General features: G+C 34.9%; 1 protein-coding gene across 6 annotated transcripts in view; it reads left to right on the top strand.

Moving 5' to 3' along the window:
• The window catches only part of QSER1 (glutamine and serine rich 1), an 82849-nt gene extending 71380 nt beyond the window's left edge, over window positions 1-11469 (top strand). For all 6 annotated transcript variants that reach the window (XM_025266264.3, XM_025266262.3, XM_025266261.3 and 3 more), the window contains 3 exons: window positions 1603-1755; window positions 6451-6546; window positions 7842-11469. In XM_025266264.3, coding sequence (XP_025122049.2) covers window positions 1603-1755; window positions 6451-6546; window positions 7842-7982 — 390 coding nt within the window. In that variant the 3' untranslated portion in view covers window positions 7983-11469. The remainder of the gene's footprint in view (window positions 1-1602; window positions 1756-6450; window positions 6547-7841) is intronic.
• Window positions 11470-12677: the final 1208 nt, after the last annotated feature.

The following is a 12677-nucleotide window of genomic DNA, read 5'->3' as shown; positions in this document are numbered from 1 at the left end:
CCCAGCAATCTTGATTCCAGCTTGTGCTTCTTCCAGTCCAGCGTCTCATGATGTACTCTGCATAGAAGTTAAATAAGCAGGGTGACAGTATACAGCCTTGACGTACTCCTTTTCCTATTTGGAACCAGTCTGTTGTTCCATGTCCAGTTCTAACTGTTGCTTCCTGACCTGCATACAGATTTCTCAAGAGGCAGGTCAGGTGGTCTGGTATTCCCATCTCTTTCAGAATTTTCCACAGTTAATTGTGATCCACACAGTCAAAGGCTTTGGCATAGTCAATAAAGCAGAAATAGATGTTTTTCTGGAACTCTCTTGCTTTTTCCATGATCCAGCGGATGTTGGCAGTTTGATCTCTGGTTCCTCTGCCTTTTCTAAAACCAGCTTGAACATCAGGAAGTTCATGGTTCATGTATTGCTGAAGCCTGGCTTGGAGAATTTTGAGCATTACTTTACTAGCGTGTGAGATGAGTGCAATTGTGCAGTAGTTTGAGCATTCTTTGGCATTGCGTTTCTTTGGGATTGGAATGAAAACTGACCTTTTCCAGTCCTGTGGCCACTGCTGAGTTTTCCAAATTTGCTGGCATATTGAGTGCAGCACTTTCACAGCATCATCTTTCAGGATTTGGAATAGCTCAACTGGAATTCTATCATATAAAACATTTTATTTTTAGAAATATTTACTGCTATTTCCCATGATGATTTTGATAATTTTAGGAATCTTAAAGCCTTTTGAAGTTAATAGTGTTTTTTTTTCTCTGAAATACATTTATTTCCAATCATCTTGAGCATCTTGTTATTAGAGACATCAATAAATTTTCTGCTTTCATCTCCATCCCATTGTTTCTAAATTTAGAATCCATTTTTGTCTTTAAGTTCTATTTGTTATAAGGAGTAATTCTGGGTCCAGAATTTTTCAAACCTGAACGTGTTTTATATGGAAAGCACAAAAGTGTATAGTAAAAGCACAAATAATCTAAGAAAGAGATGAAGCTAGAAACTAATAGCTCATTCTGGTAGAGAATGCCGAAAGTTCTGTTGTTTCTATTAAATGAAACAGTTCACGTCTACACTTTTGCTTTAAAAATTAAGTTATTTGTTTAAGAAATGTACTGTTGAGGGGTCACAGTACTAGGTGCTTGGGAACCGATACAGAATTTGGAAAAGAGTGACCTTGAAGGTTGAAACTGTTTATAAACAGTTGAAACTTACAGCTGTCCTTTCCCTTGACTTGAAGCCTAGGAGACAATACTAAAAGGAACACTTTGCCTCATTCAGAAGTCCCCACAGTGTCACATGCTGTTGGTTAAATCAGGTTATAATGTTGGCTCATACCCAAGGGGTGGGGAAATAGGTTCTATGTCTTGATGGGAGGAGCTACCAAGAATTTGTGGCCATGTTTAACATCCCATGTGTGTTTGTGTATGTATGTAGGTATATACTGTATATATTTACCACACCCCATCAATAACCCCCACATATATTTTTCGTGTATATATGTATATGTATGATTATACTTTTATATTAAAAAAATAAATTTTCAATAGCTGGAGGTAGTCAAGCTCATGTTGTTCTAACATCAGTTATTCTTGCTTTATTCTCAAGAATGCCTTGGAAAGTTTTCCTGAACTAACAATAATTACTCGAGACTCTAAAGCAAAAAGTGGGGGATCTGCTATGTCTAAAATCAAAATGAATGGCAAAGCTTATAATAAAAAAACTCTAAGAACTTCTAAAACAACTACTAAATCTGCACAAGTAAGTATATATTGATTGATGTAATTACAGATTTTTCACTTGTTAATATAAATCCTACTTAAGACATTGAAACAGGCAAGTTTTTTTAATTTTAACTTTTTTAAACAATGAAAGTATGATAACATGTTTACAGGAGACTTGGAAAATACAGAACAAGGTTACATATAGTTCTACTATATATGACAATTATTTTTTAAGTAGATAAATTAAGATTTTTAGTTGGAGTTTCAATATCAAACTCTCAAAAATTAATAGAATCAATATACAGAGACGTAGAAGAATATAGTAGACCTGAAAAGCACTGTGAACCAATTCAACATAATTAAGATTTATTCAGTTTTCACACAACAGTAGGATACAAATTCTATACAAGTTCCCATAGGCTATAAACTAGGAGACACTGACACATATCTAGGGACATAAAACAGGGTGCAAAAACTTCATGGTCTAAAGGTATTGAAATCATACAGTTTCTGTTTTCTTATTACTGTGAAATTACGTTAGAGATCAATATCAAAAGATATTTGAAAATAACCCATGTTTTTTCAAGTGCAGTGTGACATTGACTGAGAGAGATCTTCGACTTAGCCATCGAAAGTCTCAATAAAATTGGACTGAGCCAACAGGAATTTGCTATATGGCTCAGGAAACTCAAACAGGGGCTCTGTATCAACCTAGAGGGGTGTGATGGAGAGAGAGAGATGGGAGGGAGGTTCAAAGGGGAGGGGATATATGTATACCTATGGCCAATTCATGTTGAGGTTTGACAGAAAACAACAAAATTCTGTAAGGCAATTATCCTTCACTTGCTCAAACTACCGCACAATTGCACTCATCTCACACGCTAGTGAAGTAATGCTCGGAATTCTCCAAGCCAGGCTTCAGCAATATGTGAACCGTGAACTTCCTGATGTTCAAGCTGGTTTTAGAAAAGGCAGAGGAACCAGAGATCAAATTGCCAACATCCCCTGGATCATGGAAAAAACAAGAGAGTTCCAGAAAAACATCTATTTCTGCTTTATTGACTATGCCAAAGCCTTTGACTGTGTGGATCACAACAAACTGTGGAAAATTCTGAAAGAGATGGGAATACCAGACCACCTGACCTGCCTCTTGAGAAATCTGTATGCAGGTCAGGAAGCAACAGTTAAAACTGGACGTGGAACAACAGACTGGTTCCAAATAGGAAAAGGAGTTCGTCAAGGCTGTATAGTGTCACCCTGCTTATTTAACTTCTATGCAGAGTACATCATGAGAAACGCTGGACTGGAAGAAACACAAGCTGGAATCAAGATTGCCGGGAGAAATATCAATAACCTCAGATATGCAGATGACACCACCCTTATGGCAGAAAGTGAAGAGGAGCTCAAAAGCCTCTTGATGAAAGTGAAAGTGGAGAGTGAAAAAGTTGGCTTAAACTCAACATTCAGAAAACGAAGATCATGGCCTCCGGTCCCATCACTTCATGGGAAATAGATGGGGAAACAGTGGAAACAGTGTCAGACTATTTTTCGGGCTCCAAAATCACTGCAGATGGTGACTGCAGCCATGAAATTAAAAGACGCTTACTCCTTGGAAGGAAAGTTATGACCAACCTACATAGCATATTCAAAAGCAGAGACGTTACTTTGCCAACGAAGGTTCGTCTAGTCAAGGCTATGCTTTTTCCTCTGGTCATGTATGGATGTGAGAGTTGGACTGTGAAGAAGGCTGAGCGCCGAAGAATTGATGCTTTTGAACTGTGGTGTTGGAGAAGACTCGTGAGAGTCCCTTGGACTGCAAGGAGATCCAACCAGTCCATTCTGAAGGAGATCAGCTCTGGGATTTCTTTGGAAGGAATGATACTAAAGCTGAAACTCCAGTACTTTGGCCACCTCATGCGAAGAGTTAACTCACTGGAAAAGACTCTGATGCTGGGAGGGATTGGGGGCAAGAGGAGAAGGGGACGACAGAGGATGAGATGGCTAGATGGCATCACTGACTCAATGGACGTGAATCTGAGTGAACTCTGGGAGTTGGTGATGGACAGGGAGGCCTGGCGTGCTGCGATTCATGGGGTCGCAAAGAGTCGGACACGACTGAGTGACTTATCTGATCTGATCTGGGACTGAAAAAAAAAAACAGAGTGATTGCAAGGAAGAAAGCATTTAAATGAGAAGTTAATAATAAAGATACTTTAAACAAAGTGTCTTATATTTGAAAATTAACTTTTAAATGATGGGTATATCTAAGAAGCTATAGCAAGGAAAATTAGAAAATATTTGTAATAGAATGAAAGTGAAAAGAGAATTTACCAGAATTTGTTGCATGCAGCTGAAGCTGCTCAGTGCAATTAAATACAATATGGAGTCTTGACTAAGATATGAAAACAAATAATGGACACTAGCATAAACTTTTGTGAAATTTGGATCATGGAAAAAAGAAGAGAGTTCCAGAAAAACATCTATTTCTGCATTATTGACTATGCCAAAGCCTTTGACTGTGTGGATCACAATGAACTGTGGAAAATTATTCAAGAGATGGGAATACCAGACCATCTGACCTGCCTCTTGAGAAATCTATATGCAGGTCAGGAAGCAACAGTTAGAACTGGACATGGAACAACAGACCAGTTCCAAATAGGAAAAGGAGTACATCAAGGCTGTATACTGTCACCCTGTTTATTTAACTTCTATGCAGAGTACATCATGAGAAACGCTGGACTGCAAGAAGCACAAACTGGAATCAAGATTGCTGGGAGAAATATCAATAACCTCAGATATGCAGATGATACCACCCTTATGGCAGAAAGTGAAAATGAACTAAAACGCCTCTTGATGAAAGTAAAAGTGGAGAGTGAAAAAGTTGGCTTAAAGCTCAACATTTAGAAAACTAAGATCATGGCATGTGGTCCCATCACTTCATGGGAAATAGATGGGAAAACAGTGGAAACAGTGTCAGACTTTATTTTGGGGGGCTCCAAAATCACTGCAGATGGTGACTGCAGCCATGAAATTAAAAGACGTTTACTCCTTGGAAGGAAAGTTATGACCAACCTACATAGCATATTCAAAAGCAGAGACATTACTTTGCCAACAAAGGTCTGTCCAGTCAAGGCTATGGTTTTTCCAGTGGTCATGTATGGATGTGAGAGTTGGACTGTGAAGAAAGCTGAGCGCCAAAGAATTGATGCTTTTGAACTGTGGTGTTGGAGAAGACTCTTGAGAGTCCCTTGGACTGCAAGGAGTTCCAACCAGTCCATTCTGAAGGAGATCAGCCCTGGGATTTCTTTGGAAGGAATGATGCTAAAGCTGAAACTCCAGTACTTCGGCCACCTCATGTGAAGAGTTGACTCATTGGAAAAGACCCTGATGCTGGGAGAGATTGGGGGCAAGAGCAGAAGGGGACGACAGAGGATGAGATGGCTGGATGGCATCACCGACTCGATGCACATGAGTTTGGGTGAACTCCGGGAGTTGGTGATGGACAGCGAGGCCTGGCGTTCTGCAGCTCATGGGGTCGCAAAGAGTCGGACACGACTGAGCAACTGAACGGACTCAAAACAAGCAAATATTTTACTCTGTTGTTTTTAAATGTGGAGTGTGTTCAGGAGGAATGAGCACCTCCCTGGTGTAGGGAGCAGGATCTCATTCTTTGTTTTTCTCCATTGCTTAGCACAGTATCTGGCATATAGTGAGTGCTCACAAATTTTCTAAATGAGACTGATAATTATTCCATGCATATATTTTTAATATTTTTGTATGTCATTGAATATAAATGCATACAGATAAATGAGTATGCACATATTACATAAGAATCAGTATTCCATATCTGTAAAATTATTAAACTTGGAATTCGTTTATTTTCAAACATAGTCTTAATTTTTTGCCATTTCAGAAAGCAGTTTAGCAACATAGCGATTACCCATCAAAAATGTGTTTTGTAGAAACATTCATAAATACATAAAACCACATGCCTTTGCTCATTGTAGAATTGTTTGTAAGAACAATTCCAAATACATATCACCAGCGTGAGACTGAATATAGAGCTACCCAGATAATGTAATACTGTGTACTTTTTAAAAAGAAGAGAGGGATTCAGTCTTTCAATAAAAATTTTTTTACTTCTTATAGCTTTCCAAATATAGTTCTAAGTATTAAGAATACAACAGTGAAAAATGGTCCCAAATCCTTGCCCTCAATTTCTATGAGGGAGTGAGGGCAGTCCTTAATAAATTGAAAGATATTCAAGTTTTGTTTAGGTTAAAAAAGTTATGAAAAATAAAATTGTGGAATAATATGTACAGTATGATCTCCTTCCCATTATAAAAATTAGTGTTACTAATATATGTTATACATGGGGGAAGCATGGAAGAATATATTACATGCTGTTAACACTGTTTACCTCTGAAATAAGACATTATAGAATTCTTTTACCTTATAAGTCATCTTTTATGTTTACTGTTTAAACTTTTCTATAATGTTTAACTTTCTGGAAATAGTATACTTATATGGAGAAAAAAATAATAAAGATTTTAAAATATGATTTAAATTTTAATTTTGAATAAGCATCTTGTCCATATTAATACATATTAATACTAGCCATATAAGTCTTTTAAGATTTCCATTGAGAGTTTTGCTGTAACATTTTCATAAAGGTATTCTTAGTTCAGATGCTCCACGAAATAAATGTGTATAAATTCTTTTCTTTTAATAGGAGTTTGCTGTTGATCCAGAGAAAATACAGTTGTATTCTTTGTATCATTCACTCCATCATTATAAATATCATGTTTATCTGATATGTAAAGATGAGGTAATTACTTTTTTTTATCTTCTTAAAAAAGAAATGTATGTTTTCCTGAGGTTTAAGAAGATTGTAGCTACAATATTTTTATATGCAATTTTTAAAGGTTGCATTCCATTTACAGCTACTACAAAATATTGGCTCTATTCCCTGTGTTATACAATGTATCCTTATAGCCTATCTTGTACCCTTAGTTCATACCTTCCACTCTCTGACCCCTGTATTGCTCCTCCCCCCTCCCACTGGTAACCACTAGTCTGTTCCCTGTATCTGTGAATCTTCTGCTTTTGTTGTTAAATGTACTAGTTAGCTGTAGTATTTTTTTAATGCCTTAAAGAGAATTGTTAGAAATAATTTTTAAAAATATATGTCTATGCTCTCTCTGTTAAATGCTGTGCTCAGATTAATCTGAGGCTCATCGCTTCTCATGGGACCTGTGAGTGGTAATGTTTTTGAGCTGTTATATTTGTTTTACATTGCCATGATAAATGGCACTTTATTGCGTTTTCTTCTGTCATAATGTATAATCATCCTGTTTAATTAATTCATTTCAGTCACTGCTTTGAATATCTTTGCTGTCCTCTTTATCACCAGAATGACCTTATCCCAATTAATTGCAGAGAAATGGGGGTTTTGTCTCTTGGCATGAAGAAGTGATAGTTAAAATTTAATTGTATCTTTTCAGTATCATAATTTAAGTTGCTCAGAAATTATATATGACCATACCACTTGATGAATGGAATATAAGGATTAACCTCAGGGATTAAATGGTTGTACACAGTAACCTTTTTTGACAAGCATTATCAGTTTTTTAATTTAAAAGGGTTAAGTTGGCTCAAAGCTGTACAATCATGAATTTTATAATGATCTGGTATGGGAAAATGTGCATAAATCTAAAATCTGTCTAGCAAAGGAGAAAGTAAATATGGTCACACAGCATATGTTGGCTATTTTTACAGTGCTCTGGAATGCAGGAACTGACCCCAAAATTTGTTATTCCACTTTTAACGCAATTGGATGGAATTGAGAAGGTTTGAACCACTTCTAGCCTTCCTCCTTCCCCACTTGAAGCCAACAATGATAGGATTAGACCACTCAAATTTATACGAGATAAAAATAAAAAAAAAAAAAAAAAAAAAATTTATACGAGATAGTCATTCTCTGCAGATGGAATTTTTTTGAAAAATTAGTATTTGGCAAATTTTTAAATCCTCTTTTCATTCAGGATAGAGAAACAGTGAGCCCTTGTGAAGAGCTTATAAAGTGATAAGTATAAACTAATTTGGTATTTCTTTTCATTTTAGATTTCTTCCGTGCAGAAAAAAAATGAAGATTTAGGACAGGAAGAAATTGTTCAGCTTTGTATGAAAAATGTTAAATGGGTAGAAGACCTATTTGAAAAATTTGGAGAACTTTTAAATCATGTACAGCAGAAATGTTCCTAACATTGCCACAAAAATTCCATCTATTTTCTGGCACTAATGAGATGGCAGAGGCAGGTGGTCAAAGTGGGGGTCTGGAGACCTCAGATAATTGAATGTCAAGCAGTGGTCTTGTGTAGGCATGCCTGCTTTGACCATGAACTTGCATCATGGCCTCTGCTAAAGGACAGTGGTGCTGCCAAGGAAGTCAGTCCTTTGGAAATGAACCTGAATGTCACCATGTTTTTATCCTGATGAATGATTTTTCTATTTTGTAAACCATTGGGAAACTGAGTTTTATTTTCGGAAATGTTTTTTGACAAATGATGAAGCATGCACTAAACATAATTTTTCTTTATTGCTAGAGAGATAACACTTAAGTAACTTGATTATTTTTTTCCTGACTCTGACCAGAATGAACACCAGAATGAAAGAAAAGTGGCAGAAATGTTTATCTTCATGTCTGACCACAAAACGGAAAGTATTGTACATTATGTAAGCAGATCTGGTGTGATATGACATTCTGTATGAGAATATCATCAGTTTAAAAATGTAAAATTCAGAAATGGCATTCTGCTTTATGAACTTTTACTCTTAACATGTTCAGGAAACTGGATGTGGAATTGGTGCAATTCTATGACTGCTTTTTGTGTCAAATTATATGGTGATGAAAAAACAATGACATACTATTTTCCCTATCTCAAAAGAAAAGTATTTTCCTTTATACCATTTTTCCTTTGGAAAAATTTTCAATTGTACATTTTATTTCACTAATAGTTGTATTTTTCACAAGGAAAATGTTGTGGTTATAATTATGTTTGATGTATCTGTACTACACATTTCATTATTTTCAGTAAATCTTATTTAGTTATATGTTGAATTTCTATTGTAAATGTATCTTGAGGTAACCCTGTTTGTTTATACAGATTTACTTCAGTGTTTTCCAGAATATGCATTCAGTACTAGAATTAGTTTAGCTTTATAAATGGGGTTGTGTTAGACACTGCAGTCATTTTCTGATTCATGAAAATAAATTTCTTAGTAAACTAGCACTTGGTTAACTGATTTGTCAAGAGTAAAATTATCCACATTCTACATTTTGAAGACTAAAATGTGTAATTAGACTGCATGCAGTGTTAAACACAGCCGACCTGACTCTTAGAACTGGAAGTGGTGGAGTCCTCCTTTTGGTGCCTTTCCAACCTTTATACACGCTATTGTAGCTCTCTTTAGTTGGATAGCTAGTGTTTCTTCAAGTAGTTTAGCTGAGACCGTGAATGTATTAGGTTCAACATGACCTTCTGTTTTTATTTGTGTTTGCCAACAGGATGCCTTATTTGTTTGAGAAAAAATTTTTTACTAGTGTCCTTCTAAGCGATCTTCTTTTTTAGGATTCTAAAGAAGTTGTTAATCATCATACTCGTGTTTATTTTACCACCATTTAGTGCCTTAAGTCCTATCAAAAAAGCAGTGTTACTGCTCAGTACCCAAGTAAGACATGCTTACGTGGCTATTGCTGTTGTCTTTATTTTGAGTTAACAGGCCAACTTCTTACACTTAAAACCTCAGTAAATTGGCAAAGAATTAAAGGTAGCATGTAATTTGATTTGAGAATCAAAGTAGCATTGGGTGGAAATGGAGTATTTGAGTTAAACTTACATATTTATTTCTGATGGTTATCTTATTGAAAGCAATAATCCTTAATCTAACAATCCTTATACCTGCTGTTAGACAAGATAATCATAGAAATTCCACTCAAGAATTAAATGTTCCATTTCTGAACATTTAGGCAGCTTATTTTGAAAGCAAAAGTAACTTATTAGATTCATTTTGGCTAACTCCAATAAGAGAGTATCAGCACTGAGAGCAGCAGAAAATTAATTTCACTAAGTGGAGAAGAGTAGGAAGCAGCCATATTTCTTTCTGATACTGACTCTGGACAGAATTGGTTTCTTTCATTTCCAAAGTGCAGAGTAGAGAACTACATCATCTAATGTAGGGTTGTAAGTACACATCTTTATGTTACTTCCCATAGCTTATGCCTGAATCATTAATGATTTAAACATTTTTAAAAGCCATCCTGCATTTAGGTAACTCTTGAAGTACAAGTTTGAAACCACTAGCCACATTTCCTTCATCATAAGGCCCATGGAAAACAGAGACATTCCTTGTTTCCTGTAGAAAATAATTCCATTTCTTTTTCAACTGCAGTTGCCCTTCAGCTGTTTGCAGTTGTATTCATATTAGAAAACAAGTGTTTTCATTAAATCGGAAGCCAAGTCTATGATACTGCCTGAAGGAAACTCAGTTACTTTGCACCGTCTTCTCTCATTTGATCCATATAGCATAGGCAAAGACATCCAACTCAGGCCTTAGTGAAGTGGGACTGTCACTATGACATCCATACACAAGTCCTTTCTTTGTATGAAATTGAATAGATACCTAGCTGGTTAGCATTCACATTCCTTCCCAGGGAGTTTGAAATGTGTAATATAGAAATAAGCTTAGGTTGTAGATAGGGTCCAAGAGAGAAAGCACATGTTGCCACAATCCAGGAAAACGTTTTTAAGAAAGAGTGGATTTTCGTACCTACAGAAACCTAGACACAATTTACTATTTTTTAAAAAATTGTTTTGTTTTGGTATTTACTCCTAGTTCAGATTAGTGGTTAGAGAAGGGGCCTCCTTATTCCCATTTTCATGACGACCTAGTTTCTACTTAATTGACCTAATGAAGTCATAAATTTATAATGACTTATGAATTATAGTAAACAATAGAAACTACCCACTTTTGTATTATACTATCAAATAGAAAACAATGATGAGATAGAAAAATCTAAATTTAAAATGGCTTAGAAAATATTCAGATTATCTTCAAATTTCTAAATTTCATCTTATTTCTAAAACAAAATTATAGGTAAAAATTATAGGTGACTCATACATCCCTTACTGTTTTTCAAAGTCTCAGTTTCCTTTTAATATATGTATTTATTTTTGTTAAAGCAGCTATTTTCCAACCTGTGACTTTGGAGATACACCCATAAAACTAATATGGCAGCAGGGTTATTGAATCAGCTTTGGGTCCCAGAAGTTGCTTCAGATGTGCACGTTGTGAATTTTTTTGTATCTATAGAATATAATTTTGTTTTAAACTGTAGTTCCATCTATTTCTCAGAAATACTTTTCAAAGAGTGAAAAATTCCAGGATATCTGCTTCTGTGTCGGTTACACTTGACACATAACTGCACAAATGAACAATGTACACTATTAGTTGTACATTAACTTACATGTACGACTTCTGGCATCTGTGTTCACAAATGCATGTTTTCGCAAATCACCGTTATTTATAAGTGACAATAATTGAGGTTAAGGTTACAAAGAAACCTGCATTTGTAGTCCAGAGTTTTAAGTGGTCCATAATACAATGTACGGAAATGTGAAAGACAATTTTGTATATTTGTTTGTTACTAACTCAGATCATTAAAATGAAAACAATTTTTTAAACAACAAAATCAGAATGTTTTGGGGTTTGGTTCTTTTGTTTTTAAGAATTGAATACTGAGGTATTGTATTATTCATGTATCATCATGTTATAGATTCAGGACACATTATGAAGTCCTAAATAATTAGGTGCAAATGGTAAAGGGCCCACCCATCATTTTCTCAAATGATTAAGTCAGTATTTGATGAATTATTCAGCTTCAGCTGACAATATCAGAAAGTACTTAGGATTTTCTGTGTTGAGATTTGACTCTCAGCCTTTCTCCTTCTATAAAGAAGTATAAATTCTGTAATTTCTAAGTTTTATTTGAAAACAATGCATAGCTAAAAGCAATTGCTATTATCCAGATACTTTTAATTATCTATGTAAACTGTTGAGTAGGTAAAAAAGGATTTTGTCTTGACTGATCCTTTACTTTTCAAAATAATAATATTTTGCCTTTACTTTTATGTAAATATTTTAAAATGTTAAGTATTTCAATGAAAAACATTGTCAGCATATTTGCTAGGTTTTAATTAGTTTTGATTATAAAGCACTTTTCATTCCTTGGTTTATTTTACACAGTACAGAAATAAGACTTTATCAAAAAAGTTTTAGATGTGTCTGACTCTTTGCAACCCCATTGACTGCTGCACCCATCTTTTTAAAGATACACTTTATATCTCAGAGAAGCTCTCTTAAACTCAGTTATTTAAGGTGAACTTCTCAAGGAAAATGTGAAAGAGGATACTTCTTTGTACAAAAAAAAATTGAAGAACATGAAAAATATATTTTAAAAAGATATAAATCACTCTCTACTTAATCTTGACATCAGCCTAAAACATATTCTTAATTTTCAGTAAGGGCTGGGTCACAAGATTTAAGCCTTTATTATTGCATTGTCCCTTTTTGGTGGTATGGCTTTAAGTAAATTCCTAAATTTCAGAGACACTCATGTTTAAATAAAAATCGAAAGACACATTCCTAAGTGAAACAAATTATCTGGATTATTGATCAACTTAGGTTACATATGTATCTTTCTTAGGTTAGCGTGAATAATTTAGAACTGACTGGTTTCAAATGAAAGGAAGATACAATTACCTATTAGCCTATTGTTAAGCCTTATCTATTTTGTGATGTTAATCAGTAGTTAAAAAATTGTAAGAATAGCTTATGTTTTACTTAATTTACCTATGATATATAGTATATTGTTTTCCCTCAAATACAGATTTTCTTTTT

This window comes from Bubalus bubalis, chromosome 16, assembly GCF_019923935.1.
Source record: "Bubalus bubalis isolate 160015118507 breed Murrah chromosome 16, NDDB_SH_1, whole genome shotgun sequence".
NCBI lineage: Eukaryota > Metazoa > Chordata > Mammalia > Artiodactyla > Bovidae > Bubalus > Bubalus bubalis.
The sequence above is the reverse complement of the archived record's forward strand: the minus strand, read 5'-3'. Positions and strand labels throughout refer to the sequence as shown.